This window comes from Narcine bancroftii, chromosome 3 (assembly GCF_036971445.1).
Source record: "Narcine bancroftii isolate sNarBan1 chromosome 3, sNarBan1.hap1, whole genome shotgun sequence".
NCBI classification, from domain to species: Eukaryota; Metazoa; Chordata; class Chondrichthyes; order Torpediniformes; family Narcinidae; genus Narcine; species Narcine bancroftii.
This window is the reverse complement of record NC_091471.1, coordinates 355,843,023-355,867,597: the sequence shown is the minus strand read 5'-3', so window position 1 is coordinate 355,867,597 and position 24,575 is coordinate 355,843,023. Positions and strand designations below refer to the sequence as shown.

Genomic DNA, 24,575 nt, shown 5'->3' with positions numbered 1-24,575 from the left:
GCAATGGCATCAATGAAGCATTTTCTTTTTTTTTCTCGAAACTTTATATATTAATTTTAACATATGAAGAAAGGAAGTAATTCACGTACAGAAAAAATACAAAACAAAGTAATACAAGTACAAAGTAACATAGTTAATACAATGAAGCATTTTCTGAACCAAGATGGAAGCAGGTTATTAAATTGCAGTGGTCCCTACTATCAATGTAACATCAATTTTTGGCATGGTTGGATTTTTAGGACTATTCTTCATGTTTATAGATACAAATAGACTCTGACCCAATTGCTGTATTTTTTAATCTGAAGAGTGAGGGGCTGCATTTCTGAGCTTTCTGGTTCATTTCTCTTTTTTTTTATAATATAGAATTCCTGGAAGACTGAATGATAGGAGGACACCTCTTGGAGAACTCAACTGGATTTTTACAGCCATAACAGACACTATAGCTTGGAATGTCTTACCTAGAGGTAAGATAGACATCTATTCAATTTCCAGTTTGAGGACCGATACGTCACCTGCCTTTCCTTCATTGCCATAAGGAGATTGTTCCAACTTGAGCTGTTTTTATCTGGAGTATAATTACTGCTTTCCTCCGCACTTCCTGCAAACATTGCTATGAAAAGCAATTGTCTCTCATCTGCTCTGAATTTGTCCAATTAAGGATACCCATCATTGTTTTTATTGCTGTTTATATCCATCATAGCTCTTTGGTAAGTTAAGGGCTCTGTTCCCTCCAAGCTGCATATGTATGCTTGCACATTTTGCAACCAGTGCACAAAGGAACTTAATGTGTGCACCTAAAATAAGGTCGAATAAAATCTTAACTAAATACCTTACTTCGTAGAATGCAATCATACTTATATTATTAAAACATGCCAATACAGTTTTATTATCTGCGAAAGATAGGCTATATCGAAATTATCTTGTAACAATTTCAAGTTTACATTTGCACAAGCATTCAGTGAGCACATAATTTGTAACAGGAAAAAAAATTGCACAACCTAAGTTTTTTGCGCACTAAAATGAGAGGGAAGATGGTTAAGGGTTGATTACTTAACCTTCAATCATGACTTTCCAATTGATCCTCACAAACAACGAAGGAGCAAAGTAGATGCAATGTTTACACCACAGTGTAAAATCACACTTGGCATCATCAGCAGGAAATTACTCCTTGTGAAAGCCTTTTTCTATAAATCCCATCTACACAACATAATAAATAAGATGTTGGATTCTCCTGCAGTTTTAAAAGTAATCTGACTACCATTTTTCCAGATGTATCAAAATAGCAGTGATGTCAAATTCCAGAAATTATTCAAGTTATTTGCCTGTAAATTTTTTTAGGATATTCTTTGTTGTTGTGCTTGCTTGTTTTTAAGATATTCCATTCGTCTCTTCCAAACAACTAAGCGACTATATTTTATATGAATAAAAATAAAATTGTTGCTAACTTTTTGTTTCCACAGATCTCTTCCAAAAATTATTTAGGCAGGACCTGCTGGTTGCCAGTTTATTCCGCAATTTTCTTTTAGCTGAGAGGATCATGAGGTCGTACAACTGTACCCCTGTCAGTAGTCCTCGCCTGCCTCCAACGTATATGCATGCTATGTGGTGAGTTAGCTTCAACTCCTGTTAAAACAAAATATCGAGGAAGGCCCTTGCCTAAATTGAGATCAATTGTTTTCACAACTAATGTATATCAAAATGGGGTTCAATCTGCAAGAAATAAAACTTAAGTCTGTACATTAAGGTTCAAGCAATGTTTTAAAGCACACGTGTCAAACTCAGGCCCGCGGGCCAAATTTGGCCCGTGATATAATTATATTTGGCCTGCAAGATCATATCAAATATGTATTAGAGCTGGCCCGCTGGTCGCCGTGCCAGTATAGCGCATGCACAGCTAATACTACAAATCCCAGAATGCTTTGCAAATGCGTTGGCACTGGCCCGTCAGCCCGCTAATTGCCCCCACCTCCTCTCTTTACTTTCATTAGTCTCTGCGACCTGTCGCCCAACTCACATGTAATAAACCCCTTACGAAAAATGGCCAAACGAAAGACCGAAAACAGGACCTTTCAAGACAGGTGGGAGGCAGACTATATGTTCATCATTTTAAAAGACAAACCTGTTTGTCATTGAAGCAAGTTGTTATTTTTTTGACTTGTTGACTGGTGAAAAAAAATACATTTAAAAGGAGCTTAAAGGCTATAGAGAAATATTATTTATTGAATATTTTATTTCTCATTTGTTAATGCTTCTTCTGGAAAGAGTTTAACCAAAACTATTATTAAACATTTATTTTAATAAGAAAAAGTTTAACATTACGTATGTTGAAAAAGGAGAAAACATGCAGATGTTGAAAATTCTCAATAAATATTTAGTTTGGCCCACGACTTAGTCCACGTTTTTAGTTTTGGCCCTCGGTGAATTTGAGTTTGACACCCCTGTTTTGAAGTATAAACATAGTGACTCAGCATGTCTTTCCTCTAGGTGTCATGGTTTGAATTGTCTTCAGATTTGGCTATTGTTACAGATTTCAGCTCTTAAGTAGAGAGCTCTGGACAGGCCTTTGTTTCTGACTTTTAAATTTTAAAACTTCCTTCGTTGAGGCGTAATTCAAGAGGGATAGGGATGTCTGAACACCCCATGAATTATATTCTAACCATTCTGAAAACAGCAAGCTCTCACTTACAGCAAAGTCTAATGATCAAATAATGTTACTTAGAATAAAATATTCACCAAGGCACTGGGAAATTGTTCTTCAAAATATTGTAGGATAATTTCAGTCCATTTTAAGTCAAACGATGCATCCCTGATTGTCCACCACACCCACAATAAAACACTGAATGCTGACCTGGACTTTTTTGCTTAGGTTTCTGCAATGAGTGTTCTGACTATGTCACCCAAACAGCAAAAGGGCATTTTTCTATAGTTTTAGTCAACAACAAGGAGAATATGACATTGTAGAGTTTCTCATTTCAATCTGCAAGTATAATACTGGCTATCTCTCACTTAAATTTTCTACTCCTAACTTATAATGAAGTTCAAAATAACTTACTGAAGAGCATATAATCTTAATGTTTGGTACATTACAGCCTTTAGGACTCAGCAATGAATTTGTATCAATTTCAAATGATCATCCACCCAACCCTTCCATTTCAGAATACCAGCATTCACCTTTTATTTTAGCTCATGGTACCTCACAAATAATTTTTCTCTTCCATTTCATATCACTCCCAGACTGACCTACACCACCATCTCAGCAGCCTCTCCAGCAGCACTTTGTCCTTCAATCTCTCGTGGTTTCCAATCTATCTCTCTGGCTGAAGATTTGCAGCTTTTTCTTTTTTCCATTATCAGATTTCTTGCATGTGTAATATTTTCCTTTTTAATCTATAAATTTAAATTGATCAAAGTGAAAAGAGACAATCAAATGCATGTGTCTGGACTCTGAGAAGCAAATTAATATTTGTGCCAGGGCCAAAGGCATTGCTCAGATACTGGCGAGCTTGAGAAGTAATCTTGTGTTGATATAACCTAAGGCAGCACCGATGCAGTGCAAACCTTGCAGGTTCTGGTCATGAAACCTCTCGGTCTTAATTATTGATGATACAAATGCAAGTCTTCAGAGGTTTAGAAAAACATTTTTAGAACAAAATTTTTGACTGATTAAATGTTATGTATTTTGAAAACTCCGGTGTAGTGTTTTTTGGAACAGAGCCATGATTTCCTAATCCTTTCAAAATCAAATTTTCCATCCTTGAGAATTAATATTAAAATGTCCATACAATTTAAGCGAGCCTTTCATGTTGAAGGGTTCATGTATTGCCATTTTGTTCACTTGAATTTAATAAAAAAACAGCAAGCAGATGTATGATGTAAATTTGCAGTTTATTCCTCTTATTCAGTTACTCCCATTAGCAGACACGTCATTGAAATGTGCTTGAACTGTTTGTATTTTGATGCATGCAGCAAGCAAAAAAAAAGCTCTTCAATAAATGTTTGATTCTTTAGACCATAAGATATAGGAGTCAAAATAGGTTGTTCAGCTCATTGGGTCTGCCCCGCCATTCACTCATGAGCTGATCCATTTTCCTACTCAGCCAGCCCACTGCCCGGACTTCTCCCCATAACCTTTGATGCCCTGGCTAATCAAAAACCTATCAATCTCTGCCTTAAATATACCCAATGACTTGGCCACCACAACTGCCTGTGGCAACAAATTCCACAGATTCACCACACTCTGGCTGAAGAAATTCCTTTGCCTTTCTGTTCTAAGTTGACACTCTTTAATCCTGAAGTTCTGTCCTCTTGTCCTATACTCTCCCACCATTCTACTCTGTCTGTACCTCTCAACATTTGAAATGTTTCGATGAGATCCCTCCTCATTCACCTAAATTCCAGTGTATACAGGCCAAGAGCTGTCAAATGCTCCTCGTATGCTAACCCTTTCATTCCTGGAATCATCCCGGTGAACCTCCTTTGTACCCTCTCCAACGTCAGCACATCTGTTCCTAAATGAGGAGCCCAAAGCTGCTCACAGTACTCCAAGTGAAGTCACACAACGTTACATCTTTACTCTTTTATTCTATTCCTCTTGAAATAAATGCCAGCATTGCGTTTGCCTTCTTCACCACTATCTCAGCCTGCAAGTTTACCTTCAGGTCCTTTACATCGGGGAATTTTCAATTTTCTCCCTATTTAGAAAATAGTCTGCTCATTTATTTGCCATTTCCGACATTTTAAACGCTTCAGTGTCATTAGGATGTATAGTGTACTTTGCTGCACAGTTAAATGCTCCACCCAGTTGTAGTGAATATCAGGCAGAACTGTTAGTCCTGTTATATATAACAAATTTCAAATGCATTGATAAGCTTCTTGTCCTAATGATGTGTTTTCTTTCAAAAAACATTGCGTAACTCCTTGAACATAAAGAAAATGTCTATGGACAATTCATAGGAGCATAATTTTTTTCAAAAAAATTAGACATTTAACCACATAAGGGTGCGTTGGGTCAAAGAGATAATTTTGAATGATCTTAAATGATGGAAAGATTGAGAGTTTCTGGGATTGGGGCCTTGGCCACTAAACCAAGATGATCAGTAAAGGGTTTTGATCAGAGGATATTCTTGCAGCAGGCATTCAAGTCGTGCTGAAGTCTTGGAAGGTGGCAGTGCTGGATGAAATTACAGAGATGGGAAGCAGAAGGACCATGGAGGAAGTTAAAAATCAAAGAGAAATTTAAAACCAAGGCAACACTGAACTGAGATTAAATGCACGTAACTGGTAAAATACATGTGGATGACAGCACGAGCAGCAACATGATTTCGCCTCAAGTTTACGTCAAGGGAATTGGTAGTGTTTTGGAGTAAAAAGGCGAGGTTGAAGATGACAGCCACAGGTGTGTGCGGCAGACATGGGGAACCTGTTGTGTGGAAACTGGCCCTGATTTTGATTGAACATTTTGTTGATTTCTCCATGGTGAAGAGCACCAAGAATTTTTTGGATGTTTAGATTATGAAAATTTGAAATTTTAATTTTGAATAGAATAATGTGGCTGAGTTTGTGTTTGTTTAACAGATAGTGTCACGATTTCAATCTTCATGTCCTAAGTTTGAATTATAAATATTTATTTTTCTATAAAGTATACTCTTCGTTCAATCTAATCTCAAGACATGAAAATGATAGATGGACTCTCTAAAAGTTAAAGCACTGAATCATACAGTTGAGAAAAATGTGGTTTGGAGCCATGAACAGTTAGCCAATCTCAAAGGATTAGGAAGTCCCTCGGCACTCTGAGCCCTTGTGTTGGCATTCCTCATGAATTCTATTTATCAGTCATTGCAGGAAGGGAGTGCATGGTGAAACCAGAGTGAACTGTCTTCAGTTTAACCTTGGACATTAAAGGTAAGGGAAGGTCAAATGATGCCATTGGAGTTCCTGTGATTCTGGGCTGGGGAACAATTTAACATTTTTCTCCAGCCCAGAACCACAATAATCTCAATTTCAGTCTTTAATTTACAGTGAACAGATGAAGCCTAAACATGTGGAAACTTTGAAATTCCGTACAAAGTTATCCTTAACTTCTTTGTTTAAGGATGATCCTCTCACCAAACACGGACCTCTACTAATGTGTCCCTGCACCAGTTATACCACCCCTTCTCTGGAAAGAGAGGATCAGATATCTCGAGAGTTACCTCTCAAGGAAGGCAGATTGTAGTGAAATTCACCACTGCCTCCAGCCATCTGAGATTAAAAATAGTTCAAGGGCAAAGACCTCACACTTGGCATCAAGTTCATGCTCTGAGTAGTAATCATCCTGTAAGTTTTGGAGACTTGGGTAGACTACAGCAAGCAACTTAATTAACTGGAAAAATACCAACCAAATCCAAGATTGGACACCCGATAAACAGCACAATCAACCTCAACATTTAGGCTCTGATCACACTATCTACCAATTGTTCTCGTGCATGCCTAACAGCAGACTGCTAAATCAAGTGCTCTACTCTGAGATCCATGACGCAGAATGTCTAGGAGGAGAATAGAGAATAAGTTAAGGTGCTCCTTAAGGTTCCCTGGAACAAAGTGGGAAAAGGGTGCATTCAAGAAGGCACTGAGCCTCTACTGCTTAGCAGTTACTCTGTAAGCTTTGGAGACTTGGATCTACAAGATTCTAAAATTGGAGCATTTGAAAGCCATGTGCAAATGCACAAAATCTCAAGTTAGCCATATCCAATTCTGAGTACTGCTTGCCCAGCATCCATCAGATCTGTGAATCCTGCCTCAGTCCCATCACCTACTTCAATGCAATGAAAGTAGTCCTCAGCCACATTCTGATTACACACCCAAAATATTACTCTATTCTTCACTCTACAGAATCTACCTGATGGCAGACATTTCCAACATTTTGTCATCATTAAGCAAAAAAACATTTTATGTTTGGTTCAGACTGAAAAATCCCTCAACCCGAACATTCTGGGGAACAGCCATTCAGAGAATTCCAAACCCATTTCTTTTCCCTCCAGTATATTTTATATGCACGCAGCCTGAACTAAACAATACCACAATCAGGAAAGCCATTTCTGGCCTTCAATGGGCTCTTAGTTTTGATTTCTTTAGCAAATCTCTTGTGTGTTTTCAAACATTTGCCACTTGTGTGACAGTAAGTAGAAAATTGTTCTCCAGCCCAGAACCACAACAATCCCAATTTCAGTCTTCAGAGATTTAGTGCAAGACTTGGCCATTACCTCATCTCAGTTTGTACTACAGTTTGGTTGGACTGCTAGTGAATTTGTGCCAGAGAATCCAGAGTCCAGTGTATGTTCCAGGACAATTGGGACTTGTCCAAGCCCGCATGTTAGCCAATGTAGATAGTCGATTGAAATAAAAATCAAACATTTGGGACCTTTGGATAGCACGGAAATGCAGGGACAAGATAAATAGTAAAGAAAGTGGTGACTTTGAAGATAATCAGCCATGAATGGAATGGTGGATCAGATGCGAGGGGCCACCCTGCGACTGCCAGTTCCATTTCGTACTCTTGTGTGATTGTGGTCAACCCATCTCCAGTTTTAAGCGTTAACTGGAAACACTGAGGACAGACAGAAGAATTAATACAGAACAATTTTGAAGAAGGGTTGCTAGATCATTTAGAGGTAGCCAGTATCTGAGGATACTATCAGAAATAATGGGCCCAAATGAGTGAAATTATTGACCAGCAATTTAATGGGAATATAATTAAGGGAACAGAAGCTGGGTCTCGTCAGCAACTGGACCTCAAAATTGGCGGGGGAGGGGGGGTGGTGCAGTCAGGGCACTAAGAAAAAAAGAACTATTAAATGGTTCACATCTATCCCAAATTTCTCAATGTTTGAACTTGTGTATCGCTTTGCAGGCAAGCTTGGGATCTTGCAGTGGACATTTGCCTTTCCCAACTTCCCACCATCATCGAAGAGGGAACAGCTTTCAGGGTGAGTTGGCCGTCTTATTATAAATTCTTAATTGACTGCTAGTCTTCAGATGGAAAATCTTTACTAAATCCTGCTTTTATTCTGGTTAATAATTGAACGAGAACTGATCTCTAAATGCTCATCATCCGTTGTTTGGGAACATGCTCTCTTCGTGTTTACTGAATGGAATGTTATATTTTATTAGTGCTACACTAGTGGAATCATAATCTTCATAGAAAGAGGCTTCTTGCCCAGCGTACCCGTGCTGCCTGAATAGAAAGCACTCAAGCCTTGTCTAAGTTTTTAGCCCCTGGTATTTAGCCTTGCCGACTTCCTGCAATGTTGCATTTAGAATTACTTAATTGACTGTGATGCCTGGAGGACATGAAAAAGGCTAATTGTGGCCCAATCCATACCTCAATCTCGTGCCTTTTGTATAATTCCAATACTTGGTTTTTATGTATTTCCCCCACCCCCTTTCAAAGTTATAAACCCTCCATTTTATTGAGTGTTATTACAATGACTGCCCCACCTTGGTGATCTAAATTTTCTGCCTCACTTTTGTACATTAGGTGAACCCATTGGGCGATTCAGCTGTGCGAAAGGCATCCATTAGTGTTCTCAAATTACCATTGCCTTCATCAAAGGAAGGGTAAAGCAATTAGAACTAAACATAAAAGCCAGATATTAGATCAATTCTTAAGCTTTACTGTGTATAGTTTATTGCGCAAAGGATATGGAGAGTCTGTCGAGAGATATAAATAGGTTAAGTGAGAGGGCAAGGGTCTGAAAGATGGAGTACAATGTTAGCAAATGTGAGGTTATCCACTTTGGAAGAAGGAATGGAAGATCAGAATATTATTTAAATGGCAACCAATTGCAAGATGCTGTTCAGAAAGACTTGGGAGTGCTTGTGAATGAATCGCAAAAGTTTGGTTTGCAGGTGCAGCAGGCTATTGAGAAGGTAAATGCAATGTTGGCCTTCATTGCTAGAATTGCTTGAATTAAAGAGAAGGGAGATTATGCTGCAACTATACAAAGAACTGGTGAGATGTACTGGCTTTGGGGTTAGTGCAAGGAGGTTCACCAAGTTGATTCCAGTGATGAAGAGGTTGGCCTATGAGGAGAGATTGAGTCATCTGGGACTGTATTTGCTGGAATTTATCAACAAGATTGAGGTAGGTAAATTGTTTCCATTGGTAGGAGTACCCAGAATTAAGTGACGTAGCCTCAAGATTCAGAGTAGTAGATTCATGACAGAGATGAGGAGGAATTTCTTGTCCCAGAGGGTAATAAATCTGTGGAATTTGCTGTTTATTGAAGCAGCAGAGGTGACCCCAGTAAATATATATAAGACAAGGTTAGATATATTTCTACAAGAAAGGGAATTAAGGGATATGGAGAAAAGACAGGTAGGTGGAGATGAGCCTTATCATTAGATCAGCCATGATCACATTGAACGGTGGAGCAGGCCTGATGGGCCGGATGACTGATTCCTGCTCCTATTTCTTATGTTTTTATTGAAGATGGAAGGGGTGTCCAGGAGGAATCATGAGAAATTCCCACCCCCCTCACCATAGTTATAGTTTTAATGAGGGCATTTTCTGTGTCCCTTCTCCCCCATCAAATCGATTTCCTTTGAACAGCCACCTGCCAATAAATTGCAAAATCGTATACGTCCATGGTTTCTTTTGTTTATTAGAAGAATGATTGTTATTAAAGATTGAGTTTTACTTGAAGAACGTAGAGCTATAGTTCACTGCCATTAATCTTTTATTGCAGATGCTAAATATCCCCTGTATCATGTAGATCAGTTTTTTCTAGAATCTAGCATTTTGCAGCAAATTTTCATTTTAATATGCTAAAGCAATAAAATGTTTTTTAAAAGCTTTGCTGCAGTTACTGTGTCGGCTTAGATTTTGTCATCGTTTTTTATTGACAAAATATTTGACTTGTTTCTTTCCCCATCGGACTTTCCTTTTTTTCCTTGCTATTCTCCTTCTTTCTCTGCAAAAATAATGGATTACTAATGTTTCCTACTTCTGACAAAAAGTCATCAATCCAAAACTAAATGACAACCAAAATACGGGAGGCACGGAGAATGATGGTACTGCTTCTTAAGTCATGTATGCCCCATGTTCGCAATATTAAATGTCAGTAATTGGGGATTGCAACCATATCACATTTGTGCTCTTACCAGCATCTCTTTCCTGTCTGTGTTTGTCTACCTCTGACTATTCCATGGACAGTCATTCAACTCCACTCCTGTTTTGATTCATTTAAATGCATCCCTGACTGACTGCTGCTGTGCTTCTCCATGTTGATGTCACCTCAGCCTCAAAGCTATTAAGCAGTTTTGATTCTTCTACTCTTCATTAACTTGACCCAAAATTTTGACTCCATGGTTTGAAGCTGCTACATCCCACCTACTCAAAAATACGACCTTAATGATTTAGTTTAGTTCCCATTTCCGAGGTACTTTTGATTTTAATCCTTTATTTTCGAGCATCAAGGAATGTACCTCCTTGTCCAAGGTCTTTGTAAACCCCCTCCACATTTTGCTTCTCCTTATTTGATATCCAGTATTTTCCTTGTGCCTCAAAGCGCCTTGGTGTGGTTTTCAGTGCTATTGACATGTAGCTTAATATTCTAAATGTGGTTGCCAGCACTGACTGGAATGAAAACCATTGCACGAGATAATATTCAAACACCTTCTTAAAAAAAAACACTCTCAATGTTATAGAGAGCATCAGAATTAATGTGACAAGTCTTCACAATAGAGTCATAGGGCTGGGTAACAAGAAAACAGCCCATGTCGGCCAAGTTGCCTTCTGGAATTAGTCCCATTTGGCCCAAGTCCCTTGAAAACAACTCTCAACATCTTTTTAGCTATGGGCCCTCATGTTTTAAAAAGTTGCTCCCCAGGTTTCTTTTAAATCAACAGGATGTCTAAGAGCTATTGCTTATAATTGTCAGTTTGGTTATGGGTGTCACAGCATCCTGGGGTCTGGAGGCTCCCCGCATTTGGTATCTTCCACTGCCATGTGCTATGGACTGGGGGTTGGCTCATGAATGGGGGTTTAAGGGGGCTTGGTGAGTCATTAGCCTGCATTGACCATAATGGTAGAATAGATGGATGAGTGAGGCTCCCATATTTTCTGTTGACTGTAATGAGAGAATTGAACATTATGTAACCCAAGAGACTGGATATTAGACATTTACCATTACCAAGTTTAAGAACGTTACCATGGACATTACAAGTCCTTTTGTGTTCATTAATAAACTGTTTTAAACTCATCTAGACTTCATCATGAATTCTTTGAATGCGTCAAAGCAAGGAGCCCACTTAGCCTCCAAGCGAGTTTTTTTTAATGGATAGTAGTTGCTAAAATTAGTCAACAGAAAATAATGTTTGGATTGAATGGAGATTGTTGGAACATTTGGACTGTTTCCTCTCTTCTTTTGGGAACAGGGGTCCCCAAACCTTTTAGACCATTGACCTCTTCATGGAATAGTTGATCCCTCATTAACCCCCAGGCATGGAATCCCGGTGCTAGAAGGAGGGGAGGGGTGGGAAGAGGTGGCAGCGCTGGAAAGGGATGGGTAGTGGTGTTGGATGAGGGGGGAGGGTGGTGTGGGCTACTAATGTAGGTACCAAATATAATCGAGTAATAGTCGATCCCTCTTAAAAATTGGGGTATTTTTGTATGACCCATATAAAGGTTCTCCCCCCCCCCCTCCCACCCCCACCATTTTTGGCTCAGCCACCCATCTATCTGAGCTCCCAACCCTCTGACCTCAGATCCTCGCCCTGGTGCCTGCCCATCCGAGCCTGACCGCGAATTCTTGCCCCAGCATCTGCTCATTTGAACTCCCGATGCTCTGACCGTGGATCCTCGCCCCTGCTGCCCACCCATCCAAGCTCCTGGCTGCAGATCCTCACCCCTGCTGTCCACTCATCCAAATTGCACTGGTGCCCGCCCATCCAAACTCCAACCATGGATCCTCGCCGTGACACCCGGCCATCTGAGCTTCTGACCATGGATCCTCGCCCCTGCTGCCCACCCATCCAAGCACCCGGCTGCAGATCCTCACCCCTGCTGTCCACTCATCAAAATTTCCCTGGCGCTCGCCCATCCAAACTCCTGATTGCTGATCCTCATCCCAATGCTCTTCCATCTGAGCTCCGAATGCTCCAACTATGAATCCTCACCCTTGTTGCCTGCCCATCCAACCCATCCCACCACAGATCCTCGTCCTGGCCGCCTGCCTATCTGAACTACCAGTGCCCTGATCGTGACCTTAGCACCTGGTCCTGGCCATCTGAGCTCCCGATACCTTGAAAGACACAGGTATTCATGAGGTCAAAAGTTTGATCCATGTAAAAGTTCCAAATTTTTTATTGATTATTGAAACATACAATAGACAATGCATAGAGAGAATAAGGATACGTAATTGAAAATATTACCATATATATTAATCAGTAAATAATAATCGTGTCTTCATCTCCCCATGCTCAATCAAAGAAAAAAAAATGCACTTTATAGTAAAATCCCCTATACTAATGTAAAAGAAAAAAACCTTGAATCAGCATTCATCAAACATTAGAAGCCTAGTCTCACCCAAAAGAGAAACTTAACGGTATCAGGAAGGGACAATAGATCAGAGAAAACATTAGAATTTATATTGTATGAAAATATTGTATGAATGGTCACAGTTTCTTCAAATTTAACAGAGACATATGCACCCTACGTACAACCTTAAATTGAATAAGGAAGTATCAAGTACATATTGATGAGGTATTAACTAGTTTAAGAATCTTTTCCCACATGTCTTTAGGAAAAGACTTTTGGAGCTCCTGCTCCCACATCCTTTTATCAGTCAAGACTGGATGCAATTTTAATAACATCATATATGATTGCTATTAAAACATTCTGAGAGGGATTTCATCAAAAAGGGGCATGAACCATATCAGACTGATACAGCAGGGGACATTTAGGTAATATAGCATTCAAAAACATGCAAATTAGGCAGACCATATTTGTTTGAAAGTTATTCAAAGGACATAAGATAACCCATATCCCAAAAACATGTGATAACCTTAACCTTCCAAAAAGAAAAAGCTCGGTCATTCACAGATGGCTGAAAAAAGTAGTTAAATAAAACAAAACCAGATAAAGTTTTTTAAAAATTTAAATCAAAAAACCTCCAGAACTGAAACCATTTCCGCGATGTGTGCTGGGTGTAGGATTAGTTATCGTTTACTAACCTTGGTAAGTTCAAAAAGAAGGCAGCTCCCAATAGAGAAACTATTGAAAATCTCTCGACTGATTTTAATTCCAGATTTACTCATGGTGGATGTTCAAGTTTATCAGAATGATAAATCCAGAATATGATGTATCGAATATTAATTGCCTAATAGTAAAAATCTAAGGTTAGGTAATGCCAAGCCCCCATCCTTTTTCAACTTTTTAAATTGAGCTTTATTTAGCCTAGCATTTTTATTTTGCCAAATATAGGAAGATATCTTGGAATCAGTAATATCAAAATATGATTTCGGGATAAAAATTGGAATGGCATGAATTAAATATAAAAGTTTAGGTAAAATCATCACCTTGAATGCATTAATATGACTTACTAATGATAATGGGGACCATATTAAAAGAGATTGTTTCACATGACCAATCGAAGGAAAAAAAATTAACATATAAATCTTTACATTTTTTAGACATTTTGGCACCAAGATAAGTAAAATGTCCTTAACAACCTTTAATGGTATATGCTCAATAATGGGTATTTGAATATTCAGGGCAAGTAATTCACTCTTGAGAAGATTTAATTTATTGCCAGAAAAAAAAACTAAATTGTGACAGCAAAGATAACATAGAAGGAATAGATTTCTCAGGGTCTGAAACTTATAACAGTAAATCATATGTATATAAAGATACTTTATGAATACTATCTCCCGAGTAATTCTGCTAATATCATTAAAATCTCGAAACGCAATTGATAAAGGTTCCAAAGCTAAATTGAACAGTAAGGGGCAAAGAGGACAGCCCTGTCTCATTCCACGCTGGAGCCGAAGTAGGGAGGGACCTTGGATTGTTAGTAACAACAGATGCAGAAGGAGCATGATAGATCAATTTAATCCAAGAAATAAAACCAGGGCCAAAATATTTTATGGATAGTAGTCACCACAGGATGAGTTAAAGTTACAACTGATAAAACACCACTTTTTAAAAGAAAACACAACCTTTTGATATGTACAAAAGCACAATCTCTAAGCTTATTTGAATTTTGTCTGAAATGTATTATACCCCATTTTGTTTCCTGTGGCACACATACTTTGTTTGCTTCCTTTCTCTTTTTAAATTAAGGTGAACATTTGAACAGGAAAAAAGATAATCTTTAGGTTTATTAATAAGAATAATCAACCCTCTTCCCTTCCACCTTAACATGTGCAGTGCCTATCATAGAAACCTTTTCGTATCACTTGCGCCATTTTCATCTATTGAACTACTGAAAAATCTTACCAAAAATGTGGCCTTAAAAGCTGCTGCAATAGATCTGATGTTTAATAAAATCTAAAATATGGGGAGGTCATCGTAATATGCAATGGTGAGTGATGGAAGAATTCTTTTGTGATAACTGCAGCACTCTTTTACATCAACTGTATGACTGAGTATATCCAGGCACTGGTATACAAGACTAGTCTTCCCTTTATTTGCTTGGGAAAATATCATATTTTTAGTGTCAGATAGCTGTGATGATGTGTACTAGTTTCATGATATCAGTTCCAATTTATAAAGCATTCAATATGTTAAATTCTTTCCATCTTTCAAATCTTTGGGGTCCAGATGTGCATACAGTGAAAGTTTAATGTTGGTGCAAAGCAGCTCAGTTTTAAAGAGATTGATTACTTTAATGGAGATGAATGAGACTGCAGATGTTGGAATCTAGAACAAAGAGAAAACTGCCAGAGAAACACTGGATCAGGGAGCATCTGAGGAGAGAAAGAGATGGTCAACTCTTTGGATTGAAACTCTGCATCAGGACAATTCCAATTCTCCCTTTATTTTCTGTTGTTGATGTAATTTATGAAAACGCCATTAAAATGACAATGTATCTGAAGTGAACCACTTATTCCTAAACCTATACCAAATTCCTGGGGTTTGTTTTTGAGTGAAGTAGAATCTATAATGAACAGATTTTAGTCTATCTGCAGAAAGTTTTATTTATTAGCTCTTAAACCTCTTAGAACATTTAGTACTGTATCTCACTGTTTAATTCACTGTAGTCTTCCCATTCTCAAAGGCAAGTATTGAATACATTTTAAAATCTTTGTAGATAACATGATTTTCAGTAGGTTAGGCTTCAGAAAGCACTTGTGAATTGAGATATTGGATGTGGTTATCGTAGGGCAATTACTGCCAGTGGCCTGGGGTTGAATCTGGTGCGTTCTGTAAGGAGTTTGTAGATTCTTCCTGTGTCTGCGTGGGTTTCCTCTGGGTGCTACGGATTCCTCCAACTCTTCAAAGCTTATGGGGGTTGCAGGTGTATTGGGGTATTTGGGTAGCATGGGCTTGAGGGACAGGGGAGCCTGTTACCATGCTCGATGGCTAAATGAAATAGTTATAATGATGTCTGTTGACACAACTTACTTCTTACAGCACAGCCCATTTTTTGCTGAACAGCTAACAGCATTTCAGGTGTGGCTAACGATGGGTGTTGAGAACAGGAACCCTCCAGAGCAGTTGCCAATTGTTCTGCAGGTGAGTGTAAAATATGTGTTAAGTGGGAAGTTTCTGGTGGAGCAGGAAGTTTTTAGATCAACTCTGAAAGACTGTGGAGTAATTTAATTGCTGAACTGACATTCATGCAAGTCTCGAAGGTTAAGATAAAATGGTGGGCTAACTTGCACAAGGCAAGTGTACTGTATATTCCTAAAACAAATATATATTAGATCATTTTTTTTGTTTTAATTTCAAAACTTTAGATCAAGGGCATTGTGTTAGTAAACTGCTTAATATCACTGCAAGAAGGATCATGTGTTCAGTAAGGTTCACCATTGGAGGTGAACATTTATCGTTGGACATGTGATCAGAGGTGTTTAATCTTTCCTTAATTGAATGTGGTTGTGGCAATAGCTCTAAAACACAGTTTTTGACCGTTTGAATCTATCATTTTTTTATTATAATTCTTCCTTCAGTTTGTATTATTAATGTATAATTCAAATAATGTACCTATATATGGAAATGATAATTGGGAGGATTGATTGTGCCTTGAGAAATCCTGTGGTTAAGTTTGAAAACACTGCATAACGGGAATTCCTAAGCTACCAAGTGTGGTGGATGTACAGGTACTCCCCAACTTACGACCGTAATTATTATTGAAGGTGTGGTCATAGCTCGGAAAGGACGTTTGTCGGAATTGCGTACTTGCCTTGTTAGTCAGCATCTGGGGGACCGCAAGCTGGGTGCGGCCATCTTGATTCCTGTGCGCATGCGCGAGAGTTAAGCACCTTAACGAAATTGAATTTGTGCCATTAATTCTTGCTCTTGCGCAAACCAAAGACTCACGCATGCGTACAGGAATCAAGATGGCCGTGCCCAGCCTACAGACCCCAGGATGCCGACTGACACGGTAAGTACGCATATTTTGGCTCTTACATGCCTTGTATCCCTATTATAGTTTGTCAAATACAATATAAACTGTAAATTTTATATAATTTTTAAACAAATTTTCGGTTGTATGTGCGGATGGCTGCAAGTCGCATAGGTCACAAGTTGGGGAGAACCTGTTCTGTGCTTAAATTTTATTAATGCAAATCATAATTTCACTGCTTCACATCCATTCAAATCACATTGTGCCCCCTGATTTTCATCACACTTGCTTGGTGAAGTAATCTTGAGATTGCTATCTTTGAAGTCCTGTCCCCAAGAGATGCTTCAACTCCTTGGAACTCATTTATAGCTCAGAGGACATTTCCATAGCCGTGGCATTTAACATACCAGCATGGCTTGCAGCTCTTCCAAAATCCTTTCCACTCTTTTAAAAATACCTCTTGGAGGCTACAAAGCATTAATAGGGTACAGCCATCTTGCAGGATGTGCCTGCTTCTCAATGTATCAAAACTCCTATTCCTATTGCATTTAGAGCTGAATTGTTAATCTCCTTGCTTTCAGGGCATCTAATTTTTGGGCCAGTTTCTAGGAGACATTGCCTCAAGATTCAGCGTAGTAGATTTAGGGCAGAGATGAGGAAGTAATGCTTTTCCCAGAGGCTGGTGAATTTGTAGAATTTGCTGCCTGTTGAAGCAGTGGAGGTGACCTCAGTAAATATATTTAAGCTAATGTTGGATAAATTTTTACATAGTAGGGAAATTAAGGGATGTGCGGAAAAGGCAGGAGGAGGAGATGAGCCTGTAAATCAGATCAGCCATGGTCTCCTTGAATGGCAGAGCAGCCTCGACAGGCTGGATGCCCTCGTCCTGCTCCTATTTCTTATGTTCTTATTTGATGGACTGTTCTAGAATTCTCATCCTCGCTTCAGAAAACAGATCAAATATAGCAGTGAATATAATTTGTTCTGAAAAGTGCTGCTTTCGTCTGTCTCTCCACGCTTCGCCCCCCCAACCTACAGATTATCATCTCTCCTGTCCCACATTGCTGCCAGGTTTTTGTTTTTCCAATTTTTATTCCCTCCTGGATGTGTGAGATTGATGACATCTCTAATTCTGAGGTACTGAGTGTAAGTCATCTATGTTGGAAAACTCTTGTCAGTAAACTAGGCTCTCTCTGGTATATCAGTGTAAATACTGTGTGAATGTAGATCTTGGCACCTTTTTGCTCTGCCAGCTCATTCTGTAGGAGGAGGATAAGATGATTTCTAATGAGTCATGTCAAGAAGTAGTCATGAAATAAACAGAAATCACTGTGGCCTAATCCAATAATTTACATAATTCATGAGTAAAATAAATCCAGACACATTAAAACATTGAATTGAATTGCAATTAAAATGAAAATTACTGCATGTGTAAAAATGAACTTAATTAGAAAATGGTGGAAATACTCAACAGGACAAGTAACACATAGGAGGGAAAAAGCAGCTGTTCATCAGGACTTTTCTAGTTCTCATGAAATCATAGGTCTGAAATAGAGTAATAGAACTTTTTTCTCTCCCCAAAATAGAAGGATGCATCAATTGAAATTTACCGTACTGTGAAGTATGAGGCAGTGATGGTCACATGGCATTAGACTGTAAAGACCAATCATCGTAGTGAACGCAGATTGCCTCAAAGGACAGAATGGTTTCACCTGTTCCTAAATTCGTGTAAAAAATCTTGTATTTCTAAATGAATGTATTTTTTATAGACTTTAATGTTATTTGTTATCAGAGTTTGGGTTCAAAATGTAAAGTAATTCCATGGTTTTGACATCATTTCTCTCCACAACTCTGCTTGCTTGTTTTCACGAGGTAGATGCTGGAAACACCCAATGCCAGGTTAAGTATATTTCAAAGCAAAATTTTCTACCTTTTGCTTCTTTCAGGTGTTGCTCAGTCAAGTCCATCGTCTGCGAGCACTGGATTTGCTCGGGAGGTTTTTGGACTTGGGACCCTGGGCAGTGAGTTTGGTATGTACCCAGTTCTATTATAAAATGTTTAACCATCTCATCTATCTCTCCATTTGGAAATTTAGAATTTTGGCGAAATAGCATGGTGGAAGGTGCCTCTGGCCCATGAAACCCATCTACACCCAATTAAGCTATCAATCCCATACATTTCGGAGGGCGGGAGTAAACTGGAATGGGTCATGGGGAGAACGTACAAACTCTTGACAGATGGTGCAGGAATGGAACCCTGGTCACTGGAGTGCGATGATTCTTCTGAGTTCATTTCCTTTTCAGCTCCCTCACCCCAATACTTGAATTTGATTTTAAAACTTGGTAAATGTCACTAACTGTGCCAAAGGAATTTTTTTTAACTTTTTCACAATAATGAAGATAATTTAAGCAAGGTACAATTTGAAACTTCCTGATTTTTTTTTTTAACAGGCGTAGTTCTTTGACATTCTTGTTTAGTTTTAAAATATGGTGGCATTGTGATTAGAACTTTCATCAGGGCGCAGACCTTGAGGAATTTAATCAAATAATGAAATAAAATTGATAGAGAAAGCGGTCGTCAGTAAAGCCAACTATGAAACTATTGAAATGCAGTAACAGATCTGATTCAGTAACATCTTTTGGAGAAGGAAGACCTAATTCAATATGAGGTTGATGGGTTCACACTCATTAATGGAATTAACTCTTGATTATCCTCTGGAAACTCCACAGTTGAAAGGGCGATTTGTAGGTAGCTTATAAATGATAGCTTGCCAGGGGCCTCAACATTCAAGGAATTAAAAAAAAAAAGTTTTTATTTAACTTTTTAAATGTACATATACAGCACAGTAATGGGGCCATTTCGGCCCACGAGTCTGTGCCACCAAATTTATACCCAATTAACCTAAACACCCCAGTACGTTTCAAATGGTGGGAGGAAATCTGAGGCCCCAAGGAAAACCCACACAGACCTGGGAAGAATGTACAAACTTCTTACAGACAGCGCTGGATTCGAACCCCTGTCCTGACCGCTGGCTCTGTAAAGGCGTTGCGCTAACCTGATGAACCGAAAGATAAACTTATTGGATGCTGTCATGAGGAACTTAGCACTTTGTATGTGCAACAATGTGGCAAGTCCAATTTTAAAATTCAGACTTAAAATTACATTATTTGCAAAATTGACACTTTCTTTTGCTTTTTCTTTGACAGGCATTATCCGTTGGTATCTTCCCATATGTTTTGAAGCTACTTCAGAGTTCAGCTCGGGAACTGAGGCCTCTTCTTGTGTTCATCTGGGCCAAGATCTTGGCTGTGGATAGTGTGAGTAACGTAGTTCATTTTGAAGTAAATGAATGAAAAGCAGTTTATGTGGAGATATAAGCAGTGTTTGCAAGTTTTGTTCTGATTTCTCGGCAATGGCTGTTTAATTCTGCAAAATGAAGTTTCTCGGTACAAATACTGTTCCACCATAGTTTGTTGTAGCTAGCTGTCTTGAACTTTCCAAAGTTTGCAAGTCTGAAGCTGAACGGTGTAATTCAGTGTTATTTTCTTTTCATTTTGTATTAGATATAGAAAAAAGGCTGGAGAATTTAAAGAGCAAATGGGTGGAAGGGTCGAGGATATGAGCTACAGTCTATTAGCTTTCCTATCCATGAATCATGACCATTGTATAACTCGATGCCCTTTAACTATCCTGGATCTTTCCATTCCTTTTGATGTTTGTGACCTCTTAGCTGTGCTCTCTCTTTCCACACATTTTTCTGAGTCATACTCTCTTGTAATATTTTGTGTCAACTCAACCTCATTTACCACCTGCGCCTGGATAAATTCCTTTGTTAATATATGGATCCATTTCCACGCACCTTCTAATTTACTCCCACTCTACACTGTTCACCAGGTCAGCTCTGTGATACTGAGCCCTGCATAAATGACAACTCATTTTACAACTCATTGATGCCTAAACTGAAGTTATCCTGTTTCACGATCCCAAAAATCTGAAATCTTCAGTGTACTTTGTTCTGACAATTATAAGAACCAGATGCTAACTAGAAGATAATTATTTCTTGAGGTAAATCTTTCCTTTCATTTTGGTTCAATGATTAGTAAGTTGTTTCATGTTTCCTGGTCCTTTATAAAACAAAGGTGATTAGATTGGTGTAGTCTGGCCTTGTTCCTTGAAAAAAACTAATGATTCCCTTTCCTTTTTTATTTGCAAAGTTTTTTTGTCTTCCATACCTTTATCCTTATTCTTAAATTTATTTTTCATTCTTTTCCACATTACATCTGTTATTCTTAGAAAAGCATTGGACTGGTTATCCTATTTCCATTAAGATCTTTGCCTAAAGTAGCTTTGAGTATAAAGCATGTGCCTGTTCTAATCTTTTCACAGTAAGGTGTGTTTTGGGAATTGAATTAGAAATAAAATTAATGAGAGGAAGAAATCAGAACATGAACTAAACGTTTAAAATGAAAATAATTAGAGAGTCTGAAACCTATGGCCTTGCACATTGTACCCAGGTGCTACTCAAATTACGATGGGGTTTCGTTCCGGCAAACCCATTGTAAGTCAAAGAAAAATACCACACCTACCATTTTTTTATTAAATTTTGAATACCTTTATTTCAAACTGGGAAAAGAAACCATTGAGTTGTGTCAGCATCATGAGAGAGTCTACTGTACTATACTTTGACATGATGCTCCCATCGCCCAGCATCGTGAGAGAGAGAGAGTAGTGTACTGCGTATCTCAAATGCGGGAACAGATCAGAATTTGAAAGTACAGATTTGAACCATCGTAACTTTGAAAAACCATAAGTCGGACCATCATGAATAGGAAGAATTTGCAGAAAAAGCACACAAAATTATTTATTCATGCTTGATAGTAGACAGTTAAATTAATGCCTTTGCTTGAGAAGGTATATCGTGAATGCTTTGGGAACTATGGAGCAGTCACCTCACAGTGGTAATAGAGCAAAAACTAAAATGGCTTGAAAGGGAAATTCATGTTGACTAATGTGTTTGGAGTCTTGGCAGAATTTCATGAGGTCAAATGAGTAGATGCAAACTCTTTGATAAAGTGGCACATGATGTGGGAATGTGTAGTAGAAACACAAATGCTGGAGGAATTCAGCAGGTCTCACAGTGGCCACAGGACTTTTTACTGACATTTAAGCCCTTAGCCTCTCTTCAAGGGAGAATGAGACATTGTAGTAGCCAGAAGAAGTAAGGAGATGGAAAATGGATGAACTTTTATGACTGAAAGCAGAGACTGATTTAGGATATCTACTCAAAAGTAGCAGTAGGCCAAAACTGTGCAGAGGATTCACAATTCATCTGACTGGTTTATACCTTTCACAATAACACTTTATAAATGTGTAGGTGGCTGCAAAGTTGGGTTGGTAGGGAAATGGCCTATACTGAGCACCTTATTCCAAAGAGACAGACTTTGCAGAATGAGAATTGTAATTGATGAATTAGAATTACAGTATAAAAGTTTGAGATGTTACCTTTTGGTAGGTGAATTGAAATCACATATTGGAACATGGGGGAAGAAGAGAATAACCAATTAAATTTAAACAAATTGTCAGAGGAGGTAATTAAAAGGGCTAACTACAGATTGTGATATGGTCTAGCTTTCATGCCAAGCTGCTTTACCTTATCCTATCTGATGATACCAAAATGCAATCAGGTCTAACAATGCCTGTTTTATCAGAACTTTGCCCTGTTCCCTAAACCAAGATATTATCACTGTGACAACAGAAGACAGTGTACAGTCAGCTTGTTTACATTTCTTTGTTTGTTTACATGTGTATGTTGTGTACCTGTTATTTTCTTACACTACCGATAAGTGGTAATTCTGCCTTGCCTGCAGATAAAAGAATCTTTGGGTTGTATGTGCTGTCATGTATCCTTACAAACTAAACCAGCAGCAAAGGTATTTCATCAAGACAATGGTATCTTCAAAATTTTTTAAATTATTAATAACAACATTTCTTACCTAACTGAAACTTAACCGCACTATGAGCAAATGTATATATGTATATGTTAAAACCCAAAATATAACAATTTAAGTTTGATTGTTAAAACTCACAAATTTGAATTTGTCCTCTTTTCAAAGGGACAGTGAAGTGGCTATTTTCTTCCACAAACCCAAACAAGTGCTATATGAAGTAACCATTTAAAAATGGTTATGTTTCAAATACAAGATTACTTCTGTTTTCTTAATAAAAAAGTGACCATTTCCATGGATACAACGAGGCTGCCATCTTTATCTTAAAGAGACAGTCAGAAGTGGTCTTCCTCCTTCAAAAGCCACTTATTCTTTGTTCTCCTTTGATCAAGAGCACCTGTTCTGGCTACTCTATCTTCAACTTCTGGTTTCAAAATGCCTCTAGGTCAATAATATGTTTCTCTGAAATGTCTTATCACATGACACATGACATAATTTCTGTCCTTGAAGTTTATAATGCCTTCTTCAAAAGTATGAATCATGAGCCAATGGACTCTGGCCTGTCTGTTGAGGTCACTCAAACAAGAACTTGCTTATTTGAGCAACACACTATTGTCTTAATTTCAATTCTAAAAACATGCGTAATCAAGCAGATGGTCTCTTATTTGGCCAGCATTCCTTCTTGAGTTCTTCACAGCTCTATGCTAAAAGCATGTGGCTTCTTCTCTTCCAAAAGTTTGAATGGATCTGACTCCGTCCAAACTGTCTGTTAATTAGCCAGCAGAATGGCTATGTGTGTAAACAGATGTTTCTGAGCAAAGACCTATTTTTTTGAGTTCTCAATGGAGAACGCCCATAAGACTTTGATGACTGTTTGCAGTTTTGAATTAGCAGTCTTTTTTAAGCATACAGGCTTCCAGAAGAACAATGACTAAGAAGACATTTAGACTTCCAAAATGGTTTCTCAATGTGTGTATAAGGGTCTATGGCATCTGTGTGTGTCCGTGTTCATCAAAAAACTAACTTTAATAAGAAATATATATTTTATGACTAAAGATTAACCATAATTCCATCACATGTACTCTGACAATAAATCTGAAATCTATATTCAGACTCAAATGCCAGGTTTTCCTCCTTTATCACTACACTGCAAGCCTAATAAAATGTTCCATATCAATATCCTTTGTAATCTATTAATCATTTGACAGGCACTCTGTGGATCTATGTTGCCCACTTCTCTCTCATTCTCAGAAATATACTTGCTTTAAATCATACCAAGAAGAATGGAAGTGTGTGCTCACCTAAGATATGTTTTAACTAATTGGTCCCATTGGCTGCACATAATATTGGGATTATTAGGGCACTTTTCATTCAAGGGGCATATTTGTAGACAGATAAGATTAAGGAAAATAAATACATGCAGAAAATCCTGGAGATTCAGGCTGAAATGCATGGGAAAGGTAGGATATTTATTTTTCTGGTCTGATATGTTTAATCAGAACTTGGAGAGATAATGGAAAGGGAATATCTCTAGGCCATTTCATGTCAGGCCTCTGGCTTGAGGCCAGTTACAGGAGTGGATGGAAAACTAAGAACTTGACTTTCAGACAGCAGCCTTAAAAGGGTGCTCCAGCATCCCATTCATATCCAGAGGCGCCTCCGCATCTGCCAGAGGCAGGACGACTGGTGCCGTAGCGCCACCATCATAAAAATGCGGGAGAGCAATGGTCATCTTCCCTACCCACAATCCCCCAGGCATCTGGAACCGCTCTGTGGTTCCCAGAACAATTCCAGCAACATGAGGGATTACATGTAGGGAAGACGGCCGTTGCTCTGCCGTGTTTTGAGCTGCAGAGAGTTCCTCGAAGGCTGAAGCGGCCCTGGTGTGGCCATCCCAGCCTGCACCGGCTGCCCCCTGATGGCTCCCACTGACAGCTCCTGCTGCCCCGCTGGCTCCTGCTGCCCTGATAGTCCCTGCTCCCGCCGGCCCTTGCTGACAGCTCCCGCTGCCCCTGACTTGGAGGGAGAGGGATGAGTGGGGAGATGGGTCGTGAGCTGACAGCATCATCAGCCTGCTTCAAAA

General features: G+C 38.7%; 1 protein-coding gene across 7 annotated transcripts in view; it reads left to right on the top strand.

The window, feature by feature from the left end:
- rptor (regulatory associated protein of MTOR, complex 1) overlaps nt 1-24,575 on the top strand; it is a 339,346-nt gene that overhangs the window by 152,497 nt on the left and 162,274 nt on the right. For 6 of the 7 annotated variants that reach the window (XM_069929955.1, XM_069929957.1, XM_069929959.1 and 3 more), the window contains 6 exons: nt 364-464; nt 1,461-1,605; nt 7,889-7,964; nt 15,614-15,715; nt 18,494-18,577; nt 19,754-19,864. In XM_069929955.1, the coding sequence (XP_069786056.1) occupies nt 364-464; nt 1,461-1,605; nt 7,889-7,964; nt 15,614-15,715; nt 18,494-18,577; nt 19,754-19,864 (619 nt within the window). The remainder of the gene's footprint in view (nt 1-363; nt 465-1,460; nt 1,606-7,888; nt 7,965-15,613; nt 15,716-18,493; nt 18,578-19,753; nt 19,865-24,575) is intronic. The other variant, XM_069929956.1, reaches the window with a different exon arrangement.